General features: G+C 36.4%; 1 protein-coding gene across 2 annotated transcripts in view; it reads right to left on the reverse strand.

Annotated features, from left to right (window-relative positions):
* LOC117400539 (zinc finger protein 236-like) overlaps positions 1 to 27,374 on the reverse strand; it is a 124,617-nt gene that overhangs the window by 45,817 nt on the left and 51,426 nt on the right. For both annotated transcript variants that reach the window (XM_034000659.3, XM_034000657.3), the window contains exons 12-20: positions 27,106 to 27,241; positions 20,483 to 20,743; positions 19,167 to 19,411; positions 14,939 to 15,040; positions 10,458 to 10,600; positions 10,074 to 10,177; positions 5,123 to 5,274; positions 4,032 to 4,214; positions 3,045 to 3,324 (exon numbers count right to left, since the gene is read on the reverse strand). In XM_034000659.3, coding sequence (XP_033856550.2) covers positions 3,045 to 3,324; positions 4,032 to 4,214; positions 5,123 to 5,274; positions 10,074 to 10,177; positions 10,458 to 10,600; positions 14,939 to 15,040; positions 19,167 to 19,411; positions 20,483 to 20,743; positions 27,106 to 27,241 — 1,606 coding nt within the window. The remainder of the gene's footprint in view (positions 1 to 3,044; positions 3,325 to 4,031; positions 4,215 to 5,122; positions 5,275 to 10,073; positions 10,178 to 10,457; positions 10,601 to 14,938; positions 15,041 to 19,166; positions 19,412 to 20,482; positions 20,744 to 27,105; positions 27,242 to 27,374) is intronic.

The raw sequence follows: 27,374 nt of genomic DNA on the forward strand, positions 1-27,374 counted from the left end.
AATTGCTGCCAAAGGTGCCTCTACCAAATATTGACTCAAGGGGGTGAATACTTATGCAATCAATTATTTTCTGTTTTGTATTTGTAATTAATTTAGAACAATTTGTAGATTTTATGTTTCACTTTGACATTATTGACTTTTTTGTGTTGATCAGTGGCAAAAACTCCTAATTAAATCCATTTTGATTCCATGTTGTAACACAATAAAATGTGGAAAAGTCCAAGGGGGGGTGAATACTTTTGAGAGCCACTGTACGTGCCAGGTGTACCAAAATCCCAATTAGTGCAGACAGAATCTAGAATAATATTCATTTGAAAATGTCTGGGAGGGGTGGCATATGATTTATGAATGAGTTTGACATGAATGACTTGGTTTGCAGGGTTTTTAGAAGCTATACGAGTACTCTTCCACACTCCATTCAGGTATTTCACCTGTTTTTTCACCTGATTATTTTAAAAAGCAGCCTATAAGCATGGGTTAGAATATGATTGTAAAGATACTAAAACTTGTACAACGGGCAATTGTTTTCACAAAATGCCTTCAAATCGGTTTAATTCGGGTATGGTTATGATTTTAAGTTTTGTCACTTGCAAAGGACGTTCTTTTGCAAAAATATTGAATTTATCATAATCAGGGGTATATGAAGGTTGTAAGTCTGCCCAATTGTCTGTCTGTATGTCACATTATTTAAAACTTGGTACGAGTAAGATATTGAGAGTAACATAATCTGTAGGTATATGGACAGACCCTTTTATTGTCTGTTCCACATGTCACATAATTCAGCACAATATATTAAAAGTATCAGAATCTGCTTTTTGTTTTTCTTGAACAATATTGAGTGCAAACATATTTTGGGATACTTGACAGCATTCACATGTGGCCAACACAATATTACATTTTGCTAAAGTAACTGTAGTTAAAATATGCAGTGTGGTATCCCAAATCATTTGTTTTTTGTGGTCACTTGTGTAAAATTGTTTTGTTTTTCAGTAGATGATTTTATTAAGTGCATCTGCTACTGCGGCCAGCTTGTAGCTGATTAAAGGGCAAAGAGTCTAATCCTGGTGATTCTGCTTGAGTTAGTCTGGCTGAGGCAGTAAGCGTGTCTACGTGATTTTTTAAGATAAACACTTGTTTCTGAAGCTGCTGTATTCATGCAATGGTATAAGTGGATTTGTTACTTACTTTTCAAACTGCAATGAGCTCCATAATAAATCGAAAACACTCCCTTTCACTCAAAACACAAAGGACCAGATTTAATAATCTTTACTAAGGCCTGCGTATATGTTTTTGAATAAAAAAAGACTGCATTATGAGTAGCTACAGGGAATTGATTCAATATTTGTACTGAAATAATCAATACCACAACAAATTATTTTGCAATCGTTGTTTTGTTTACCTGTGCCTGGGATGTGGAATTCAATAATTACTGTAAACAATATTTACATACTGTAGAAAAGACAAGCGTGCAGTGACCTGGGTTAAGGCCAGCACACTGTACTACATTTATCCAACTAGCACAGGTATTATGGGACAGGTAGGACCATTAATGTATATATCTTATATATCTTAATCTACTAACAATTTCAGAACACCCCACTATTTAAATGAATGAAATAAAAGTGTGCTGCCACAAATGTAAATAAATTGCAAATAACACTGATACATTTAGAAAGACCTTAAAACAAGACATACAGAATATGACCCACATCCAATTAAGTGGTGTGCTGCATTGTAGAAAGCAGTACCGATGCTACATTGGATTACACTAGGCTACATCATGCAACAATAGGTACTGTATAACACAAATACACCTGCCTTTAGTAATTAGAACGACAACAAGGGAAGAAATAGACCTCTTGCTGTATATTTATATTAAAATGTCGCTATTATGTTCCATTCTCTGGATGCAAGCCTTTGCGTTATAATTATTTTCTTTAACCCGGTGAAACAGCATGGCATTCAACTATATGTCAACAACCAAATCACTAAAAAGCAAAAGTGGAAAGTACATAGTCATACCAATATCGAATTGTTTATTTACACTCGCTTTTTTTTCTTTTTTAAGATCGCAGTAACAAACAAGATGATTAATCTCAAGGAGGTCTTCTTAGCATTCTAAGTCACATCTTCATTCTCAACAACAGTGTACTCCAATCACTAAGAGGGTCGTTTTTCCGTTGCTTTCCACCAATTATGTTTAAATATTTATATACAAACTCTTAACAATTCTATTATTTTGTTTTAGTTAGAGAGTTAGCCTAATGCTTGAATCCATAACATATGTTTTCATTAAATCCTTCTATTCATGGCAATACTTACAATCCTGCTTCTTACTCCAGTTCATTATTACTGCATTAAATTGTGTACGAGCAGCCCATCTATCTACAAAACACCTCTGTCATCAGCATCCCATAGACAGCAGGTTTCACAGACTCAGGTGTTTTCAGTGAAAGGGAATTGTTGGACAGTGCAGTTACAGTGCAAATTTACTGCAAATACACTGGCCACATCCAAATAAGTGAAGAAAAGCAGGCAACATGATTAGGTTCCACAAAACAATGGAAAAGGCCAATCAAGGCCTATTCTGCCAAATCACCTTCACAGAAGATTTTACTGGAACATCTTCAGACAACTTCAGTACAGCATGAAGGTGATCAAAGCTTGTTATCATCAAAGGGACCGTCACAGCACTACAATACGTTGCAATTTTGAAAAAAGGCACTTTTGCCTGGGTTTTTCACCAATATCACACCACTTGGCTCATACAGTAGATCTCTACTGTGGTCAATACAAACCCGACCCTTGAGATAGAACACATCTGCTACATGAGACATGTACCTCAGGTGATCTAAGTCTATAAATGCTGCTGAACTTGAGACTGTAATCATTAAGGAGTGGAACTACATCCCACATTAATACATCGCTACTGTAATCCAACAGAATACAACGACTATCTGCTTTCATAAGGCACCGGGTGGAGAATGGGGACCAGCTGCAATCCTGAACAAATAGAGAAAGCAGGAACAGCTAACTTTTCTTACCTCACCAGATCACTGGGCTTTTTAAAGCTCTTTGGGCAGAAGTTACAGAGGTTGGCATGCTTGGGCTCTGTTTCCAGTTCAACAGCTTTGTCTTTTATCTCACTAATGCGGTCCCTCTCAGCCGCCGACTGGGCCAGGACCTTTTCGGAAACGGTGGCATCTTCTCGAGGCTCGTTCTTAGCAAGTTCAGCTGCCTGCTCCTCTGTGAAAGTGACGATCCCTGTTCGATTCTTTCTAAGCAGAGCTCTTTCTGAATTTTCGTCGTCTTCTAAAGGCATTACTGCAGATCAAAGCAAAACAGGCTTACGTTATGTCCAGAGAAAAAAAGCAAGAAAAACCAGTAAACTAATATTGTTTAACTTATCAGACTGTTAAGGTACAGTAACGTTGTCTATTCTGTATTTTTCATGACAAAATTACTGAATTATTCTTAGGGTTTTTACTGATTACTGATTAATTTAATTAGACTTTTGATTGAAATATTAATGTTAAATTCCCCTGAATAGGCAAAATACAGTATTTAGGAAATACCAATTAGTGTAAATAATAACAATTCAGGTATTATACATGTATCATCTCAAGTTACCAAAGCTTCTCAAATGGTAGACAACATGTATCAAGGTATCAAATTCTAGAGCAGTGTTTATGGAACCAGTAACCTGTTCACTCTCATTGAAAACACATCTGCAATATCTCAATTTTTGAAAACTATTTGAAAACAGTGGGGCAAATTAAGTTTTTGCACTTTTAGCTTCATTAAAAAACGATATACTTCTTAAACCAATACAATTGTAAAGCTAAATCTGTGGGAAGGAACACAAAGCACTGCAGAACTTCTACCAATTATTAATAGTCTATGAGATTTTCAGTTTAAAAAAAAGTGAAGATAACAACACTTGCTCACATTAGTAGTGTTTGAAACTTGAGAATATAAGTATGAAAATGTTGGATGTTTAGTTCTTGGTAGTATCCTCAGAAAATGCATACCATTTGTTCCTATAAAATGATCCTTCTTCATGTGCTTTCTGCAGAGAAGCATGGTCCGAAAGGTCTCCTCACATATTTGACACTTGTAGGGTTTCATATTCATATGTATTATCATGTGCCTATTTAGGCTGCCATTGGTGGTGAAGGAAGCATCACATACATTACATTTGAAAGCCTTGACACCTGAAGTAATATTGAGAGAAAAGGCAGGAAAGAAGTTAACTTATCTTTTAAAACTACCACAGTGTGCCATATCCACAACATTTTAATTTGTTTAAAGTTTTTTTTTTAATATGTTAACAATAAAATAGACTTGAATATTCCTGAAACTTTCATAGTTAATCACAAAAACAAAAATGTAACCCTTATAAAGTTTTCACACAGTAAATGTTGCTTTCCCCATGGTTATACTATGTCTTTACCACATTTGATTTATTTTAAATTACTTTTCCATACCCTTATGGCCTTTACAATGCTTACCTACAGCTATGGCCAAACGTTTTGCATCACCCTTGAATTTTAGGATTGAGACATAACAATACAAAATAATAATAATAATAATAATAATAATAATAATAATAATAATAATAATAATAATATAAACATAATTTAGATATTTTATTTAACATAATGTAATCAAAGAAACTACACAATTATATCACAAAAGTCTACTGGAAGCCACAATAGTAGTACTTAGTTAGATTTTGAAAAGTCACATTTTTCAACTTTTGGCAGTGTTTCATTAAGTATATGGAAAAATACAAAGCAGTATGTAATTAAATATGTTAACATAACATTATTCAGCAGGTTTCATTCGACTTTATGAAGCAAAATTTTATACAATTCTATAAGGTGATGCAAAGCTTTTGGCCATAGCTGTATGCTTAGCCATGCATTCACTATTCTATGGGAAACTTCTATAATGGAAATCAATACACAAAGGGATTTAAATTTTTTCTGTATTTCATATTTGTGAAACTAAACCTATTAAATAGTTTAACTGCACTAAGATAAGGGAATTGTAGTTTGTAAATGATTTTTTTTTCTTTCTTTTTTTTTAAACAAGACATCTTTAACCTTAGACTTTTTACCTGTATGTGTCTTTAAATGTGATTTCAACACTCCAGCGGAAACAAAGCTTCGACCACACAAGTTACATTTGAAGGGTTTTTCTCCTGTGTGTGAGCGAACGTGCTGCTTTAAGTGGCTGGACTTCTTGAAACCTTTGTTGCAATACGCACATCTATGAAAACAATAACAATCATCAAAAATTGAAAGCATTATAGAACTTTGGGTCAGGTTTATAAAGGGGTTTACTCCGAAGTGCAAAAAAATAAGAAAACAAATTAAACTGTCAATTCAGAAGACTACTTGGGACTCAAGAGTCTAACTGGTTTGTCATTTCAGGCTAAGGAAGAGGAAAAAAGGGTATGTGGCAGTGAAGGGGTTGTTATAGCTGATTCATAATTAGGGCTTCTGATTTTCGGTTTTAACCGATAAAAACTGTGGAAATGGTTAATCTATTCACGTTGACTTCACCCTTTTCCCATTAAAAAAAAATAATAAATACATTTCTCAGGGCTGCTGGGCAATGTCCCGCCTTCCTGACTTGATTCGTTCTGAATACTTTGAACCCACCCCAACTACCGAGTTTTCCGCATTCCTACATTTCTATTGGAGACTCCGCTTGCGACATTTAAAATGAGATTACAATCAGGATGGAGCCTTGTTAGCGGGATTTAAAGAATATTACAGTTAAGATACAGAGGATTTAAAACAGAATTGTGACAAAATGTGCAAAAATTCCTACACACAAAAACCCCAGAAGAATGTGCCCGTGACCATAGGGATTTCGTTGTGGAAGACAGCAAAGGAAAGAAGGTACAACTTAAGTGTGCAAGTACTGTCCAGTTACTATACATATTTTGACACAAAAAACAAAACAAAAAAAAACACTCAAGCATTTTGGAAAGTAACCAAAAACACAAATTTCATACAGTACAGTATATCAAAAACGAAAGCCCTCCAAAAAACGATTTACATTAAACTTGAAAATAGCTAAAAATAAGCACAGAAAAATACAATTAATAAAACCCGAAAAAATAAGCCCTATTCATAATCATCTCCCCTGTAAAATTTATACTGTTTAACTCCCACGTCTTTCTATTAACCCCTTGCGGTCCTATGTCGGACCAGGTCCGACATTACAATTTTTCCTTTCCGGTCCCATGTCGGACCCTGTCCAACATCATCAAAAAGGCGTCAATCACAGGTCCCTACTTGTTTTTTCTCCGGGAAATACCGAGAAAGGCTTTCAATGGCCGAGAAAAGCCAAACAAAAAAAAAAGGGCGTATCTCATGAATAGTCATACTTGCCCCTGGCATCAGATAGGGGCGGCCATAAGGAAACAAGCTGCCTGTTACTGAATCAGTGCATAGAGAATAACACGGACATTTGCAGAGCTTTTTTGAGATGTTATAGTAATAAAATAATGACTTGGATCGCATTATTGAGGAGTTTGGTGATAAAACGAGTGATCAGGAGATGATTGATCGATATGTACGACTATTATTATTATTATTATTTATTTTTTAGCATATGTGAAAGCTATAGCGAACGAAAGGGTGGGGCGGTGCTGGAGATGCATAGTGAGTGCTTTGTTGATATGCAGGGCGTTTTAAACCCGTTTGACTGTGGAAAAAAATACTTTTCAACAGCGCGTCTAAAATTAACTGCGCGTGTGAAAATAAATTGGACCTGACGCGCCTGACACGCACTTAATAAATGGACTGCAAAGGGTTAAGAAAAATAAAAAACTGAAATATCTTGCTTGTATAAGTATTCAACCCCCCACACATTAATATTTGGTAGAGCCACCGTTTGCTGCAATAACAGCTTTAAGTCTTTTGGGGTAAGTATGTACCAGCTTTGCACACAGTGTCGGAGTGATTTTGGCCCATTCTTCTTGGCAGATTTACTCCAGGTTGTTCAGGTTGGTTGGACGACGCTTGTGGACCGCAATTTTCAAATAGTGCCACAGATTCTCAATGGGATTGAGATCAGGACTTTGACTGGGCCACTGAAGGACATTCCACTTTTTTTTCTTGAGCCACTCCAATGTTGCTTTGGCCTTGTGCTTGGGATCATTGTCCTGCTGAAAGGTGAATTTCCTCCCAAGCTTCAGTTTTTTAGCGGACTGAAGCAGGTTCTCTTGCAGTATTTCCCTGTATTTTGCTCCATCCATTCTTCCTTCAATTTTAACAAGATGACCAGTCCTTGCTGATGAGAAGCATCCCACAGCATGATGCTGCCACCACCATACTTCACTGTAGGGATGGTGTGTCTTGAGGCATGGGCAGTGCTAGGTTTGCGCCACACATAGCGCTTTGAGTTTTGGCCAAAAAGCTCTATCTTGGTCTCATCTGACCACAAAACCTTTTCCCACATCGCAGCTGGGTCACTCTCATGCTTTCTGGCAAACTCCAGACGTGCTTTCAGATGGTACTTTTTGAGTAACAGCTTCTTTCTTGCCACCCTCCCATACAGGCCAGTGTTATGCAGAGCTCTTGATATGGTTGACTGGTGCACCACTAATCCACTCCCAGCCACTGAACTGTGTAGCTCCTTCAAAGTGATTGTTGTCCTCTCTGTGCCTTCTCTCACAAGTCTCCTTCTTGTTTGAGCGCTGAGTTTTGAGGGACGGCCTTTTCTTGGCAGTGCCTGGGTGGTGTGATGCAGCTTCCACTTCCTGATTATTGATCCAACTGTGCTCACTGGGATGTCCAAACACTTGGATATTATTTTGTACCCTTTCCCTAATCTATGCATTTGTATTACTTTCTCTCTAACTTCTGCAGAATGCTCTTTGGTCTTCATTTTCCTTCAGATTCACAGCCTGACCAATGATTCTTCAACAGTGGAGTTTTTATCCAGAAAATGTGACAGCAACTTTAATGGTTCACAGGTGGAGGCCTAATGTAAGGTAATTGTGTCCTCGTTAGGTGTAAACTGGGAGCTTCCACAGCACAGGGGTTGAATACTTATGCAAGCAAGATATTTCAGTTTTTTATTTTTCTTAAAAAAATTTCCCAACATAAAACCAATAGTTTCAGTGTTTTAAAATAAAATATCAAACAGAACGAAATTTCAATGTACCATTTGTAATTCAGTAATATGAGAGAATTGGTGAGGGGTCTGAATACTTTTGCAAGGCACTGTATATCAGCCTCGACGGTAGGTGGAAACCGGAAGGTGACCATATTAGGGGGAGCACGTAGCTGCACGTACATGGAAGGACTCCCTTGCAATCAGCTACAGGGCAGACAGCGATTGGAGAAACCACGGCGACGGGTTGATTGCAGGGAGGAGTTTTATGGTAATAAGGGGAAGTAAAAAGTATTTGCCCAGTCTGATTTTCTGCATTTTTGCACATTTTTCACATTGTATTTGGTCAGATTTTTTTTGTGGGTTGTAGTAATATATAGAGGGAGTCTGAAAGAAAAAATGACACCAACATTTGGTGCTTCCTCCATTTGTTTGGTGTGCAAGGTAATCAAACATGCACTCTTCAGGTGTGAAAAAGTTATTGGCCCCCCCCTAGTTAACTCAACCCAATTAAAGGGATAATTAGGGTCTGTAGTGAATCTTCCCAGGAGTGGCCGTCCTGCCAAAATCTCTCCAAGAGCAAGGCGTAAAATCGTCCAGGAAGTCACAAAGAACCCTAGAACAACATCCAGGGATCTGCAGGCCTCTCTCGCCTTGGCTAAGGTCAGTGTTAATGACTCCACCATCAAAAAGAAACTGGGCAAAAATGGGATTCATGGCAGAGTAGCAAGGCGGAAACCATTGCTCACTAAGAAGAACATGAATGCTCTTCTTAAGTTTGCCAAAAAGCACCTGGATGATCCTCAAAAGTTCTGGAACAATGTTCTATGGACAGATGAGTCAAAAGTGGAACTTTTTGGCCGACATGGACCCCGTTTGGCGAAAACCAAACACTGCATTCCACAGTAAGAACCTCATACCAAAGGTCAAGCATGGTGGTGGTAGTGTCATGGTTTGGGGATGCTTTGCTGGATGCATTGCCATCATTGAAGGAACCATGAATTCTGCTCTGTATCAGAGAATTCTACAGGAGTATGTCAGGCCATCTGTCCGTGAGCTGGAGCTGAAGCGCAGCTGGGTCATGCAGCAAGACAATGATCCGAAACACACAAACAAGTCTACATCAGAATGGTTGAAGAACAAGAAATTTAAAGTTTTTGGAATGGCCTAGTCTAAGTCCAGACCTAAACCCCATTGAGATGTTGTGGCAGGACCTGAAACGAGCAGTTCATGCTCGAAAACCCACAAATGTCACCGAGTTGAAGCAGTTCTGCATGGAGGAGTGGGCCAAAATTCCTCCACGGCACTGTGAGAGACTAATCAATAACTACAGGAAGTGTTTGGCTGCAGTTATTGCTGCTAAAGGTGGCGTAACCAGTTATTGAGTCTAAGGGGGCGACTACTTTTTCACACAGGGGCATTGGGTGTTTCATAACTTTCTTTAATAAATAAATGAAATATGTATCACATTTTTGTGTTATTTGTTCACTCAGGGTCCCTTTTATCTAATATTAGGTTTTGGTTGAAGATCTGATAACATTCAGTGTCAAATATGCAAAAATGCAGAAAATCATACAGGGGGCAAATACTTTTTCAGGGCACTATATATATGTATATCTCATTTCGCAGTATACATTAGTCACTTTTAACCAACTTTTAACCAACTTTTAACCAACAGTGAAAGCTGTAAGAAGAATGATTCACAGCAATGAGTAAAATGCTGTGAATGATCATTTTGATATTTAATTGCTGTCAAAATGGTTGTCATTTTGTAAACCTATGCATGTGGATATTGCTGACATTGTTAATGTAAATAAGCATGTCATCCCCAAATTAAGCCTGAGTGTCAGCAGAATTCCAACATCAAATCTACTTTTTTAACAAATGGAAGAGCTTATAATGGTAAAGGTTACAACACAGAGCTACTCTGCACTGACCTGTATGCACGTCGGCTGTTTTCATCGCTTTCCTCCTGGAAGTCTGTCCGTTCTGTCTGGAGATGAAGGTCACTCTGAGAAGGCTCTTGAAGAAGACGACTTGTCTGCGAAACAATTAACTTAAATTAACTTTGGAGAAAGAAATACTGATAGTGCTTACTAATATAAAGACTACTTGTCAGATTTAGCCTGAACTACAATCAAAGCACCTAACACAGACTCAAACAATTAAAAAAAAAAAAAAAAAAAAATTAAGTAATTTCAGTAAGAACCACTCAGAATCATTGCACATATTATATAAATATAAAAACGTAATACATTTGTAGCAAAATATTTTAATATGAAGTATACAGTGTTAAAGTGACTTCTGCTAATTTTACTTACCACCTCAGCACTGGACACATGAAGCAAATTCTGTTGATGGAAACTGGAAGACAGGGCCTGAGATTCCAGTGTGCTTGAGTCCTGTAACTGCTGCACTGTTGAAAACTGTGATTGCTGATTATAGCCATCAGTTATTGTAAAACCTGCGGAGTACAGAAAGTTAAAGCCTGTGTTTGTTTCCAAAAGAAAAGTAAACTCATTATATTTACCACATGTAACTTATTAGCTGCTGCAAATGTCACTGAATGTTTCAATGTAATTTACAGTCATAGAAAAGGCATACATATAATTGTATGTGTAAAATCTATCCAAAATTCAGATTTGCTAGGCATGGTGAAATTCAGACTCAAAATCAGGTATCTGGCCCTGCTACCCATACAGACTTATTACTGCAGCTCATGTACTGTGTACGTACCCCTGAAGTCAACCTGTCATGAAACTAATGAAAAAATGAAGTTTGATTAATGCTGTTGAATGTCACTTCCAAACTACACAAACGGTGTAAAAGTATCTAGCACAAATACCCATACAGACTTATTACTACAGCTTTTGTAGTGTATGTGCCTCTGGAGTCAACCTGTCCAGAAACTTGAATGGGAAAGTGAAGTCTGATTAATGCTGTGGAAAGTTAACTACCAAGGACACAAATGTTTAGGAGGTACTGTGTCTTACCATACTGTAAGTGAAATGTGGACAGCAGTTGTTACCAAGCTTTAAATGTGAACGGCACTTAGCTTAAAAAATAAATGTAACATTAGGATAGTACCAAGTTTTTCAATTTATATTGTTTGTTGTAACTAAATTCAGTACAGAATTATACATTTTTAGTATTTGGTTATTGCCGGTTATTTACAAATGTATTCTCCCATTAATTGTGACTTAGTCCCTAGTTAGTAATTCTTTCAGTCCCTCTGCATTCTCTGCTATAGCTGTAAATGCAAAATTAGAGCCATCACTAACATGTAAAAACTAAATATCCATGACCTACACCTAACTGTATGCACATGAACAAATTGCATACTGACAGACTAAAGAATGTCCTTAGCAAGTTTCATCACAATAGGACAAGCAGTTCTCTAGATGAATGTACAACTGGTACTGATAGACAGCCAACAAGTTTCATCACAACTGGAAAAGTGGCTCTCTATACAACTCTAAAGTGTGGCGTATTCTGTGTACAGCTGCAAACAATAAACAATCAACACCAAAAATGATCAATAATATTGCGATAATCAGTTTATTTAGTAATGCAATCCATTGGGATATTGAAAGAAATAGTCAAATTCATTGTGTTACACTTCAGACCTATGTTTGGCAGTTTTGATCAATGCTGCCAATATGCTCTGTTGTGCTAAAACTAAGAATGTAGATTATTATTTATTTCTTGGCAGATGCCGTTATCCAGGGCGACTTACAATTGTTACAAGATATCACATTATTTTTTACACATTATTTTTACATACAATTACCCATTTATACAGCTGGGTTTTTACTGGAGCAATCTGGGTAAAGTACCTTGCTCAAGGGTACAGCAGCAGTGTCCTCCACGGGGATTGAACCCACGACCCTCCGGTCAAGAGTCCAGAGCCCTAACCACACTCACACTTTTTTCAATTCATCTGCTGTTTTTTCAAAACACAAGAAGACTTGGTGGTGAAAACTACTGTCTACATCAGAAGTGGAAACTACTTTTCAGAAAACCAATAGTCAGAGAAAGAACCCTTTAATTTGTCATGCTCTAGTGAAAAGCATGCAGTACAATAAAATGATTTCAATCCCATGAGATGCAATAGGATGAAATCAAGTATAAATTGAAATTGAAAATTGAGACATGTCTACTTTCCATCACATATAAAAGCAGATGATAGAAAAAAAGTTTGGCTGAAAATATTGTAATTATTTATTTATTTATTGCAATTTATAAATACAGTAAAAGGTAAATAGACTGAGCTCTGTCCATTTTGACCATACATGATTATGAAACCATCTTAGAAGATTGTACATTAAGAAATAGGCAGCACAATTAGGTGGCAACATTTTAAAATTGATTCAGTTCCTGCTTTAGAAAATGTATAAGCATAGGAAACATTTTACTAGATCTCCCTCTGCACACAAACCTTTGTTTAATTCACTTGCTTCTTCAGTCAATGGCTCATTTTTTAACAGTCAATACTATCTATTAAACTTTTGCAAATGAAGCATTATGAAAACTAATCAATGCAAACAGAGACGCTGGTTTTCTTGAGTACTACTCTTCAAGGCTCAATAATATCTAGTAAAATCTGACATGGATGAACTGAGTTCATCATTTGAGGTATTCTATGAGTAGAGCTTTTGGCAAAGCATTTCCAGACTCATGCATTAGAAAGCAAATGTCATGTGTGCCAACCTGCAGCCAATCATATTGGTACAACTACATCTCTAGGTATCTTCACAATTGTCAATGGAAGCATTTAACAATGGACTCTGACAACCCCAGTCACCATTTTAAACAAAAATAAATCATGAATCCTACCAGTTTTGCACTTCAATTAGCTAAAGAGATCTCAAATGTGCAGTTTTGAAAGAAACACATGTTATAGCATTCCAGTATTTTCATTGTATGATATCTGGTTTTACTGTAGGTTAAAGGAAGCTTTAAACGCCTTATTCTTGGGTTATCTGTTTGCAGTTGCACTTTCTCGGCCACTTCACCTCTGAAAGTGCCTTCTAGGTTACAGAATGTTACTGACTGACAGTGAATAGGGAAAGCAGCTGGTTGGTTAATGACAGGAAAGAAGCCATTAATGGGAGAGACAATTTCACCCTCCAGGGGCCGGTTGTACTAAAGGGATCCGATCCCGGATCCGGGCTCAGATGTTTATCTTGATCCTAGTTGCGTTGTTCTAAACGGATCAGTGCTCAATCTGAGCTCAAATCTGAGCTCAAACCTGATCTTGCTTTTGAGCAGGATCAGAACTTGATCCCACTTTTGAAAAATTGAGGAACTAAACATAGATTGAAACAGAGATGATTTAACGTTTTAGAAAACATTAAGCAACAATGCATTTAAAAGTAGCTGTAACAGTACTGTATTAAGATAATATCAATTAGAAAAAAGAAAAAAAAAACAACAACTTTGTACAATATTAGTTTGTGTTTAGTTATATCTGACATTTCTGTTTTCGCCATATAGCTACAGAAAAAAATAGACCTGACTGCGTAATGAGGTTTCATAAATATTATTTCTTACTGGCGTTCTCATGGTATCGATTACAATTAAATCAATAATTAGATTTAATGTTGTATTTTTTTTTAAATGCATATCATTTTTCCCCCCCAATTCCTTTTTTTCTCAATAACTTAAGCTTACCTTTTCACAGCCTCAATCTCCCCGTCCGCGACATTTTCCAGTTGGAGCTGTCTGTCAGCACTTGATTGCATTTGCTTAAAATGTGTTGATAATTTGCACTGAACCGACGCTGCAGCTAGATGTTTGTGTGTATGGAGGCTGTAAAATATCTGTGTGTCCATCAGAAAATACACACGGCCGTGATTACGGTAACATTTATTAAAACATTTTAGAAGTTAAAAAACAAAACAAAACCAGATACCGGTATTAATATACTTGATCTGTTTTTATAGAAATCACTGGAGTTTTAAATTATACATGTACAGTAGTTGCTTCTGATTCATGTCGTTTAAATTAAACACACTTCATTTTCTGATATTCGGATTCTTCAACCTCTGTGCCACGCATATACACTTCTCATTGGTCAGTTTCCCTAGTTACGGCTGCGCAGCTCCAGGATCGGATCAAGATTTCGGATCAGTAGAGCTTGATCCTGATCCGCTTAGTACAACGTCTTTTCATGATCTGGCTCCAGTGAGTCCGGATCCGATCCTGTTTTTTGATCTCCTTAGTACAACCAGCCCCAGGTGAGAAATGACCAAACAAGTGCAACACAAATTGAAAGCAGGGCTTGGAAACAAATATGTATTTAACCAAGTGTAGCAGCATATATATTTGAAATAAAAATACAAGTTTACTATAATATGTTTCTTTCAAAACTGTACAGACTTGTATATGAATGGAAGTACACAATCCTACAATCTTGTATTCCTGAGCTACTGCAGTAATATGAATGTATCCAAACAACAAACAGGGCCACTCGACCTAAATAAAAGACTTTTGAGGTCCTGAAAGCTAGTGATTTCATAACTGATCTACTAAGGATCAGTTCTTTCAATATATTACTGTACAGCTGGATTCTCTAGTGATCACCTTTTTATTTAAATAAAATACCTAGAAAATAGACTTATACAAAGGTTTTTACAGTATGTGAGATCAAGGTGACAATACTTATGTAAATGAGAAGTAGCATATATACATATTTTGTTTTTCAGTTAGCAAAAAATGGCTAATGGAGCCCTGTATGAGAACACAGACGGTAAAGGTCTTCTGTGACAATGTGCAATGAGGTTGAATGTGCAGGAGTTACCTTGTGTTAGTCCCTGCTGGTCAAAGGCTTGCTGGGTTATGGCCTGCTGTTCAAACTGGCTCATATTCTGTGGAAGAGCATGCTGGGATGTCACAAAGGTATCTAGCCATGCATGCCAGAGGGGGAGGGGGAGGGGGAGGGGGGAGAAGCAGATAATGTTAGTAACTTGATAATATTCCCAATTCATAATGAGGAACTTTATATTAAAAAAAAAAAAAAACCCACAGAAGTGTATGGTAACCACTTTTTTTTTTGTTACATAGAGTAGTTACCTTACAAACTCATATTAAAAGGGGTGTCCTCTTACAGTATTTTATTGAATATATTTTGGTTCTTTGCTTGTTTTTTATACTCTGACTGCATATTGATCCAAATTACTTCTTATGCAGTCAGACACAGCCTGATTATAGCTTGACCCCTGGAGTAAAACTGAATTACAGTACATCAAGTGATTTTGTACTAGGAAGCAATAGTGACTTCGACTTCTATAGCATTGTCTTTGAAACAAATGCAAATTCCATATAGGCTACTATAGAAGCAAGTTTCATGCTGTAAGCACACCTGTAGAAGTATTGTATTTCAGTGTGTTTTCCTCTTTGTCGGTGAGCTATTTCTGCACACAGTGTTTTGGGAGGCAAATCCAATGATAAGCAAATATTCAGTTTCCCAAATGCTATGTATGATGATATGGTAATCAAACTAAGACCCCATTTTTCAATTAACTGTGTCATTGTTTATTTGTATTTCTCCACTGTTGTAACATCTTAGATTTTAATTATGTTTCAGTGACTTTAATAATATTTTTTTTTACAAATTACCTAAGTTTACCACAGTTTTTTCTCACTGGTTTTGCAGTTTTACCATGCTTTTCACATAGTTCTACTATGCATTTACCATAGTCTACCCTGATATGCCATGCTTTACCATTCCTCACTATTCTTTATAATGCTTATCTATGCTTTACCATACTTTCACTATACTTTATTACACTTTGCTATGGTAAACTTTTATAAGGGTGGTGATGTCTATTGTGTTGCAGTAATAACAGACGCATAGGGGAAAATTACGCTCAATGTTGCTAATGTGTGATAAGTCAAAATGTTATAAAAAAATTAACACTTCTGTAACCGTCATTTTTACACTGTAGAAGCTAATGTGTGAAGTAGCCAACAGAGTGGCATAGTGGCAATCACATTTTCAAGGCAGGGACCAGGGCCGGATTAATGCAAATTATGCTATAGCGTAGGACCCCCAGCAGAATTAGGGCCCCACAAGGTCGCCGTTTGTTTGGGTCATTTTACAAAAACTGCATGCAGGTGGATGAGCCCATACACAGGAAGAGAGGCGCACAGAAGCTTGCTTTTGGTTAATTTTGTTCTTTTATGATGGCTAGGCATTTCTTTCTCGATTACAGCATACCTGGTCTCTGAGTCTCTCACGCAAGCAGCTTCCTGCTAATGTACAAACAATACCAAATGCCCCACGCCCTCAATTTACGTATTCATTTATTTAAGTTTTAGGGCCAATTTAAAAACCTGTCCTGTAGGACTATGAAACTTTCCTTTTTCATTTGGGGGTTGGAGTTTTAGAATAAAAGGCGGGAGGCTGAAGGAAATTCAAATGTGGATGTGTGCAGCCGACAAGAATGGTTAAGTCCATAGTTTGTTTATCTCGCTACAAAAAAAAGCAAAAAGAAGTAAAAGACAGAAAAGTTATTCTTTTTTTTTTTTGTTCAACTACATTGTTTTGTTCTATTGAATGCGATGCGACTGCTGGTCCATAGATGGAATCTACGAACATGGGGTTCCTCAAGGATCCACTCTTTCTCCAATTTTATTCAATCTTTATATTCAATCTTTATTTGCTTTACCAAAGAATACTTGGGTAAAGAGAGCTGGAACGTTTTTAATAATTTAATACGATTTGAAAGTGTATAATTTTGTGCAATATATTTACATGGTACTGTTCTGTGTGTTTTAGATTATTTATCACATGGTACTATATGTTAAATGATTTTAATGTTTTTTGCCTTGTACAGCGCTCCGATGCCAATTAGCAAGTGGTGCTATATAAAAATGCTGAATAAATAAATAAATAAACAGGTTTGGGGAAAATAATTCCGCTGCTATTGTATGTATTAGCTGCTGGACTTTCTGGTAAACTAACAAAACCACTGACCCATTAACCTCAGTGGATGTTATATTATGCACTTGCTAATGCTTTTGTACTTTACTGCCTGGGACTGAAGCTTTTTTTATGTCTGTGATCCATATTGCATCATTTTGTGTTCTATGTTCCCACGGATTTTTGAATGTTAATTAAATGATCATAAACAACAGTGAGATTTAATTATCACTTGCATGTGATTTCTGTCGTATGGTACAAGGCAATAAAGGCATACACAGTTTAACAAGCCTAATGCCCAGCTTTGATCAGCACAGGCAAAAGCATACATACAGTGATCAGATAAGTTATCTAATGATTCAATTCGAAGACACTTTCTCATTATTATTGATTGGTACTGAAAAAATGTGTAAATTGAAAATAAAGTAAAAGTTAGGAAATATCTTGCAATTAACAGGTTCCTACGATGTTGTGTACAATGCACTCACATATATCAAACTTTGCATATGATTCGTATCAAATTAGCTTTATGCTGGACTTGTTTGTATCTGAATATCTCATAGGGAGCCCACGAACACAAATGAGTGAGTCTCAACGGGGCTAAAGGACCACACTGTAGTGTATGAACAAATCGAGTTCACAGCGCTGTATTGGGGCATAGCCGTAGAACAAAACAATATAGGCTATGTAATAACTGTAGACAGATGAACACACTGATGACGTTTTTCATATTTTTATATGGCAGCTCCACAATTGGGAGAATATATATTTTCCCTCCATAACAAATTATAAAATGCAATGCCAATCACATTTTTTTTTTTTTTTTTTTTTTTTTAATTAAATGTAATTCCTAAGTCTGCAAAACATAAAAGTGCCTAATTTTGGTTTGAAACTGGAAAATTAATGGTTACCATGCACAGGCATGACAGAACATACTGTACAGTGACTGCATCTGTATTTGTCTTGTCACCTTTTTTTTTTTGTGCAAACTCCATGACTGAAAATGTATTTAAGACAAATAAAACTGTGCTCAGTTCTTCTCAGTGCTGTAAAAGAGCAGGCTGGAAATGTCCGCTCCACGCTCTGCTCCAGCAACTACCCCGCTCCATATACAATTGGCTCGCTCCGCTCACACGCTCTGTCCCCAACGCATGGATGGATAAACCAATATGCCAATAACACCATTCGCCATAATATGCATAGGGCCCCCAAAATATGGGTTAGCATAGAGCCCCCACGTCCTTTAATCCGGCCCTGGCAGGAACGTCACTAAAATTTGACTACTATATAATTTGTGTGTTAATATATGAGTACTATAAACATTGAGTACCTTTCACTCTCCCCCTCACATGGTGGGTTATGTACATGCAGAATGCAGCGAAATTGTTTCTTTTTTTCTTTTTATGCTGGCTGTACCCATTTTCCATCTAGTAAATATATACATGTGTAATCATTTTTACCACACTGCACCAAAAAACATCTGATGATCAGAAAGCAATTGAACAAATGTGTATTTTTTGTTTACATGGATTGATATATTTTTAAAAAAATGTTTAGTTGTTCCTTTCTGCACAGCTACAAAAAACCTTCAATTTATGAGCATGCTTTTCAGTGTTTTATAATTTTGGCAGCTATATTTTCAACTGTGAATAGCTAAATCTGCCTTCTTGTGTTATGCAACAGCAAGATTCACAATGTTTTCATGGGATTCCTACTCATTGCTTCTTCACCCTGTAGCAGCACTTTGAATTCTCAGACATTTATGTCAGTGGTGCTCTCCAGACCATCCAAGGGTGTTACTTTTTAAGTTTTCAAGTAGGATTATAAGTCAATGGCTAAAACCAAATCCAGATACTGAGTATCTGGAAAAATATTGGGGTCAATTCAATTGATCTAAATGGTGGTAGATTTAAATACCACCATCGTTTAAGACATTAAATAGAACTTGGCATTCAACAAATTTTAGATGTTACATTTTCAAAGCACAATCGTTAATTATCTCAGTGCCGCTATTTAGATCCACCTCTGATTTGTGTCCCTCATTAAGTAATTTTCATAAATAAATTATGCATTATCTAATGTGACCTTTAGGATTCCTGATTACCTTCATCCTGCACCAGAGGTTGATCATTAAGCTGCTGTTCCAGCTCAGCTTGTTGGGCACCAACTACTTGCTGCTGACTCAGGCCTAGCATTGCCTGCTGCTCAGTACTGACAGAATTCGGCTGTTGCAGTTCATCCCCCTCGATCTCAACCTGCATCTCAGAAGTGACAGCCTGCTGCCCCATGGGGTCATCCAGGGAGGTCTGCTGCTGCTGCTGGTGCTGGAGCTGTTGCGCAAGCTCATACCTGTTTTGCAAGAACAAATGAAGAAGTCACCGAGATTGGCACATACTGCCATATCTGCTCCTGCCAAAAGACCCAATTCAATTCTAATACAAAACGACAATGACTGGAAAAAAAAAAAAAAAAAAACACTAAATGACAATAAAGTTTTTTGTTATTTAATATTTGTAAATCAATTTTTGTAAGTCGTATAGGAAGACAAATACATTGAGCATAAGGTAATTTGACATCTGGATGGTAAGATGGTAAGGGGCAGCAGTGTGGAGTAGTGGTTAGGGCTCTGGACTCTTGACCAGAGGGTCGTGGGTTCAATCCCAGGTGGGGGACACTGCTGCTGTACCCTTGAGCAAGGTACTTTACCTGGATTGCGCCAGTAAAAACCCAACTGTATAAATGGGTAATTGTATGTAAAAAAATTATGTAAATGTATGTAAAAAATAATGTAATATCTTGTAACAATTGGAAGTCACCCTGGATAAGGGCGTCTGCTAAGAAATAAATAATAACAATAAATAAATAGATATATAGCACATGGTTAAAATTAAATTCCTTTTGATGCCTTCTCAACTATGCTTATCAGTACTGTACTGTGTTGTATTCTGATCACAATAGCTAAGCAGTATGTGGATTGGTCAAGATCCCCGCAGATGGCTTAATTGGGGAACTTTTCACTCCAGGTTAACATTCTATCAGTGGCCATGTATGGCACACTGTGCTGTTGAAGGAAATATTTAAGGTCTTATCTGGTTTTCAGTTCCTATGAGATTATTTCTAAAAAAGGAGCAGAAACAGAAACCTTAGTATGTACTTTCCCAAAACCTTTTATAAGACAAAGATGCCAGTGTAGTTTCATGGCAATCATGTTTTCAATACTTAAAACTTAAACAGAAACTTAATAGAAATTAAAACCTAATTGAAGACCCAGCAATTTAAAGGTTTAAATAGCAAAAAAACACAATTGCTAATCCTGTTAATCACAATGGGAAAAGTGTTGGGTAGTTACACAGGAATATATTATTTTTTTACTTGCTCTAAATTTTAGTTCATTTAAAATAACAGTTGAGGACCACCTACCTATGTGTTTTCATGTGTTTTCTACAATTTGGGGAGGATTTAAAAGTCTTTTGACAGTAAGGACACATGTAGGGTCGTAGGTCACTGTGGGTTGCCATGTGACGCCTTAAGCTGCCACTGGTGGTGAAAGTGCTGTCACAAATCAAACATTTATAGGCCTTGAGTCCGGAATGTGTTCGAATGTGAGCTTTAAGCACCCCTGAAGATGCAAATCCTTTACTGCACTGGAGACATTTAAATGGCCGTTCTCCTGTATGGGATCTGGAGAAAGACAGAAAGAGTAAATAGTGTTTTCCACAATGTAGCATGCAGCATGCTGTCTTAACTAAAGTCTTAAGGGAATGCAAGCCTATTTCTTCATTTTGTTCAAGGATTATGCTTAATATGTTCAATAATGCATCAGGGAGATGAATGCAAGCTTTATCTTGATTTTCACTGTTTATTAGAATTACTATTACAAGATCAGTCCCCCAGAGCTTAATATAATATATGCAATATCCAGACGAAAAGCACAGCAGATTTTTTTCATTACACAAAAAAATGCCTCTACTTGTTTTTTTTTTGTTTATTTGTTTTTTACCGTTTTGTATTTATTGTGGTAAGAGCATGTATTTGTGGAATTCCAGGCGTCATTTGTACAGTGTCTCCTTAATTTATTGCAAAATTACACTCTGCTATGTGAGAATGACATGCATGCATTAGTAAAAAGGCTGTGATCATGATCATTTTTTTTTTTAAATAATATTTTATAAAATGGTTTCAATGATGTTTTTCAAATGCAGAGTGCATTATATGCATATTTTTTTCTATAAATAAAAAGCAATACAAATGGAAATTGCTTAAAAACTCAACGCTTCTAGTCGTGTGATGATGGCCTGGATAAAATGTCCCCTTTTGGTGGTGGTATAGTTCTGCTAGTCATAAATCATTCTCAATAAAAATGTAATGTTTTTGAGACTTAATAGTTCTTCGGGGTGCAGCAGAGACATGTATTGATTTCTTGCTTCCATTTATCCATAACTAAAGCGATAAAGAATCAAAACTTACCACAAGCTGGTTTTTATAATCTAGCTAAAAGGATTTTATTATATATTGCCGATATGAAAGCACTATCTAATGGAAGAAAAATAAAAATCACACAAATGTAGAAAATGTATTTAACAGGTCTACAGAAAATAAATTAAACAGAACACAAAAAACAATCCATCTTCTATCTATTATAAATCCCTAACCTAACAAAGCTATGATTTGAGGGACACTCCTTATTTAAGTGAGAGGTGGAAAAGTTACTGATTAATTAAATATGCAGTATAGCAACTGGTTATATCCATAAGGTAAAATTGCTTACCTGCCTAACATGAGTCTTGCATATGACTTCTTTCAATAATTACATTTCATAAGGATTCTCTAAAACTGCTTGCATGTGACTACTTGTCTTTTTTTAATTTACAGTATTATTGAAAAACAGCTTGCTACTTTAATGTGCTGCATTGTGAGATAAAGTTTCTCTCAATACTACAATTGTTCTTGTTTTAGAACAAATATACAAACTGAATTTCTTATCTACAAAAAAAAAATGTGTTGCACTTTGTAGCCTGTGGGGATATCATCAGTCTATTCCAAGTCAGAACAGGATGGTTGAAATAGAAAGTTGGCAAGTCCATTGACAATGCTATTATTTTTAAATGTATTTATTTATTTTAAATGTGGGCTGAAATACAAAAAAAGTGCAAAAATGATTGCCTATGAGAATAGTAACATTCAGCATAATACATTTTTTGACAAAACACATTACAGTTAATATAGTATTCTAGATAGTAACTGAACTGGGGAAAATATTAAATTCTATTATATTCTGTTGCTGAAGTGCTGCTTATTTTGCATGATTCATACACTGTACATGTTCCACCTACCTCTACTGCCTATTTTGGAGCTAAAGATGTGGCAGGGCTACTTGATAAGGGAACTGTAATCTGTTTTCTTCTAGGTAACCAAGCTTCTTTCAAATGTTCTGTTGCAAGTTGCTTTATTGCACGTGTTCTTTTTTTTGTTTTATTGATTGATTTAGTGGTATCTTAATTAGATAACGTTTATTTAAATAGTTTCTTTGTTTGAGACAGGGAGAGAGAAGAAGGGACAGTAGCTGTTTTGCATTTGTAAATCTTGCATATTGAAAAAAGCTCAGAGATGTGTGGTTACTTCCTGGTCTCATAAGTTTTGTTTTTGTTGGATCAAAGCATTAAAGTAGCAAGTTAAAAGGCCCACACCTTCTGTTTGCTTATTATTGCTAAAAGATGTGTCCTTCTCCTCTCATCTGGTTTTAAAAGGGGAAAGCCTTTTTATTTAATTTCACTGGCCAACAATTACGGGTGGGGGAGGCATTTGTTCTTTGTTAAAGCAGGTCAGTCAGTTTGGGGCTTGCCCTCAGCACACCATAAAGGTAATTGGTAATTTATTTTCTTGTTATTATTGTGGTTGTTGTTTTGCAAACACTATAGTTGGTTAAGTGATAGTTTGATATTTTGCAACGTTTCTAGTTTTTTTTTTTTTTTTTTAATTAGTAGTAGTAGTCGTAGTAGTAGTAGTAGTATTAAAGTCCTGCCAGTCTATTAACATTCAATTAACCTTTAATCCTTGGGGACCCATGTATATTGCTGCTGACTTCTAATACAGTTGCTCCCCTGTGTGTGTTTATTAACTATTGGGTTTTGTTGTAGAATCCTTGCTGGGGAGATCTGTTTCTATCTGTCCACCATCCCTCAATGAGAAGTGCAATTGCTGATAGGTCCTAGTCTAAGGACCCTTCCTGTCAAATACAGTGTATTTTTAGATGCCTTTATTTATTTAACTGCCTTTCTCTTATTAAAACTGTGGTTTTTGTAACTGAGACTATTGTAATAAAACCTTTTGGACTTGTATTCTGCCTCTGCCACTCTTACTATCTCTGATGACTTTACCTCTACTCAACAAACCTGTTGATTTGGTTTTGTTAGTAAATTGAGTATTTACAAATTGAGTTTAGCAGTGCCACTAGTGACGGTGTTGGGACCCCTTGGTGGGTGCTCCTGGGTGGCTGCTAAAAAATGACAGCAAAACAGGGCATTTCGTTTTCAAATAGAAACCAGCAAAAAAAGATTGCATTGACTCTGGCACATCTTGATTTGTTTGTAACACATTGCAGGGGTCAGTAGGTAACCATGACAACTGCCTATCATCTTAGACAACAGGTCCCAAGATAAAGCCAGTTAGGTTTCAGAAGCAGACAGAACCCATATTAAATATCAAAAGGGTTACGAACTGCCCTGCATTTTCTGGAATCTTTAAATCAATATAAACAAATTCAAAAAACAACAAGCACACAACTGTTCTCACAAACTTCCAGTCTTGCAAAGTGTTGTACAGTTGTTGTTTGGTAAATGATTCCAGCTTTTTTATATATACACATTATATACAGACGTGCTCAAATTTGTTGGTACCCCTCCACAAAAAACGAAGAATGCACAATTTTCTCTGAAATAACTTGAAACTGACAAAAGTAATTGGCATCCACCATTGTTTATTCCATATTTAATAGAAATCAGACTTTGCTTTTGATTTTTTATTCAACATAATATTGTAAATAATAAAACAAATGAAAATGGCATGGACAAAAATGATGGGACCGCTAACCTAATATTTTGTTGCACAACCTTTATAGGCAATCACTGCAATCAAACGTTTTCTGTAGCTCTCAATGAGACTTCTGCACCTGTTAACAGGTAGTTTGGCCCACTCTTCCTGAGCAAACTGCTCCAGCTGTCTCAGGTTTGATGGGTGCCTTCTCCAGACTGCAAGTTTCAGCTCTTTCCATAGATGTTCGATTGGATTCAGATCAGGACTCATAGAAGGCCACTTCAGAATAGTCCAATGTTTTGTTCTTATCCATTCTTGGGTGCTTTTAGCTGTGTGTTTTGGGTCATTATCCTGTTGGAGGACCCATGACCTGCGACTGAGACAGAGCTTTCTGACACTGGGCAGTACGTTTCGCTCCAGAATGCCTTGATAGTCTTGAGATTTCATTGTGCCCTGCACAGATTCAAGGCACCCTGTGCCAGGCGCAGCAAAGCAGCCCCAAAACATAACCGAGCCTCCTCCATGTTTCACTGTAGGTATGGTGTTCTTTTCTTTGAAAGCTTCATTTTTTCGTCTGTGAACATAGAGCTGATGTGACTTGCCAAAAAGCTCCAGTTTTGACTCATCTGTCCAAAGGACATTCTCCCAGAAGGATTGTGGCTTGTCAATATGCATTTTAGCAAATTCCAGTCTGGCTTTTTTATGTTTTTCTATCAAAAGTGGAGTCCTCCTGGGTCTTCTTCCATGGAGCCCACTTTCGCTCAAAAAGCGACAGATGGTGCGATCAGAAACTGACGTACCTTCACCTTGGAGTTCAGCTTGTATCTCTTTGGCAGTTATCCTTGGTTCTTTTTCTACCATTCACACTATCCTTCTGTTCAATCTGGGGTCAATTTTCCTCTTGCGGCCGCACCCAGGGAGGTTGGCTACAGTTCCATGGACCTTAAACTTCTTAATAATATTTGCAACTGTTGTCACAGGAACATCAAGCTGCTTGGAGATGGTCTTGTAGCCTTTACCTTTACCATGCTTGACTATTATTTTCTTTCTGATCTCCTCAGACAACTCTCTCCTTTGCTTTCTCTGGTCCATGTTCAGTGTGGTGCACACAATGATACCAAACAGCACAGTGACTACTTTTCTCCATTTAAATAGGCTGAATGACTGATTACAAGATTAGAGACATGTGTGATACTAATTAAATAAACTAATTAGTTTGAAATATCACTATATTCCAATTATTTATTATCTTTTCTAAGGGGTACCAACAAATGTGTCCAGGCCATTTTAGAATATCTTTGTAGAATAAGCAATAATTCATCTCTTTTCACAGCTTCTTTGCTTTATTCTATGACATACCAAAGGCATGCAAGTATACATGATAAAATAGCTTTTAATTTCATCACTTTTCAGGAGGAATGAAGCATTATTTCAATGAGCTGTAAGGGTACCAACAAATTTGAGCACGTCTGTATATTATTAAATGTATACATTGTATATGGTATTCCCATTATGCCGTATCAACAGGTTGTTACTGTGGAAAATATGTTTTCATCTGTGTGGACCAGCAGATGGAAAAAGCTGTCATTTTAACAAATGCTAAATGTTTATATCTGTTATTAACAACAATGGCTGTCAAGTTAAATGAACATTTAAAGTTTTTCTATTGTTTTTTGTTTGCGTTGATGTAGCACTAGTTTTAGTTGCTAATGAATACAAACATTTTCCTAACTACTGCATGAGTAATATGGTTTGCTCAGAAGTCAATGTGTGGTCTGGTAACCTTCAGGCTGCAATATCCCAGTTGAAGTGGTTAATTCGAGTTCATTACAATACTAAAATTGAGTTTCTCTGTATTTTTTTCTATATTTGTTAAATCTCAGGGTTGTGTGCTGTATCTGCAAAGCTTTAAATTAGCAGTGGTGGACAATATTGTGTCGTGATTATTTCCAATAGCCTAAATAAAAATGTAATACAATAAATAAATAAAATTATCTACTTACATGGAGCTGTTCTTCAGTTCAGGTACCTCGTACATAAAAGCAAACACGGTTTGTGAACTGTTTGTTTTTATCTACCTCTTTAATTGTAAAACATGTAAAATAATTAGGATTTGAGTGCAGGTTTGTGTATTTGTGTAGTCACATACCTAGTAGTCTATATGTGTTAATGCTGATCATGCTGTTTATTCAATAACTTGTTCACTGTGTGTTCATAAAGTTTATTCAAAGCCACTCTGCTTTGTTAGAGAAGAGACCACAGTATCTGTGTTGTTATTATGATGCTGAAATAAAGTTTTAGTAAGTAATCAGCCTGCATACAGTTGTTTGATTTCTACAACTTGTCTTTCAGACTGGAGACTAGTTGCTATTGCTGTTATGGTTACTGTACTGCTGCTGACAGCAAAACATATTACATTTTTTTTTTTTTTTAACGTTACTTGATATACTAAATTTAAATAGATAGATTGAACATATAGGATAGCAAGCAAGCACTTTACTATAGTCTACATTGAAAGACAATATTCAGAGGGTGTGTACTAAAACTGAGATTTTCTTTCACCAAGCAGAAAAAAGGTAAAATTATATAAATGAATACTGTAGTTACATAGTTTCCAGCACATTAATTTGGAACAGAGATTAAACATAGTTTGAAAGATAACATTTCAGGTCCTTTACCAGAGATCAGGGACTTCATATTGACCAATTAGGTTAAAGGAAATCTTCAACCCATTTTCTGATGCTGTATAATGCTCTTTAACTTAAGCTACACCAACAATGAAATACAAATAATAATAATCCCAGTATGATCTGAAATTACTGTAAATCGACAGTTCAATTGCCTATAGCTTTTCCACAAATACAATAAAATAAAAGTAATACAATTGCTTTTTTAAATCTAGAATATTGATATGATTGCACTACTCCAAGGAGAGTAACCCGATCTAAGGATACACCCCATTTGGTTATACACCTCTTTTTGTTATTTCTCTCATATTGCTGTTATCTTACCTGAGATGTTGCTTGAGATGACTGGATTTCTTGTATGCTTTGTTGCAATAAGGGCATTTATAAGGCCTTTCACTGTCTACATTTGAATAATACGGGAATGTAAAATGGTTACGAGGGTTTTGGTTTTGTATGAGACCTGCGGAATAAAGAAACAAAACATTGTTGAACCTTTTATCATTTTAGGACAGGTTTTCATGTTAGAGAATGGAGCCGCTTGTATTTTTTCAAACAAAATCACCTCAGCAGCATGCATTCTAAATGACTGACAT

The sequence above is a fragment of the Acipenser ruthenus genome, chromosome 4 (assembly GCF_902713425.1).
Source record: "Acipenser ruthenus chromosome 4, fAciRut3.2 maternal haplotype, whole genome shotgun sequence".
NCBI classification, from domain to species: Eukaryota; Metazoa; Chordata; class Actinopteri; order Acipenseriformes; family Acipenseridae; genus Acipenser; species Acipenser ruthenus.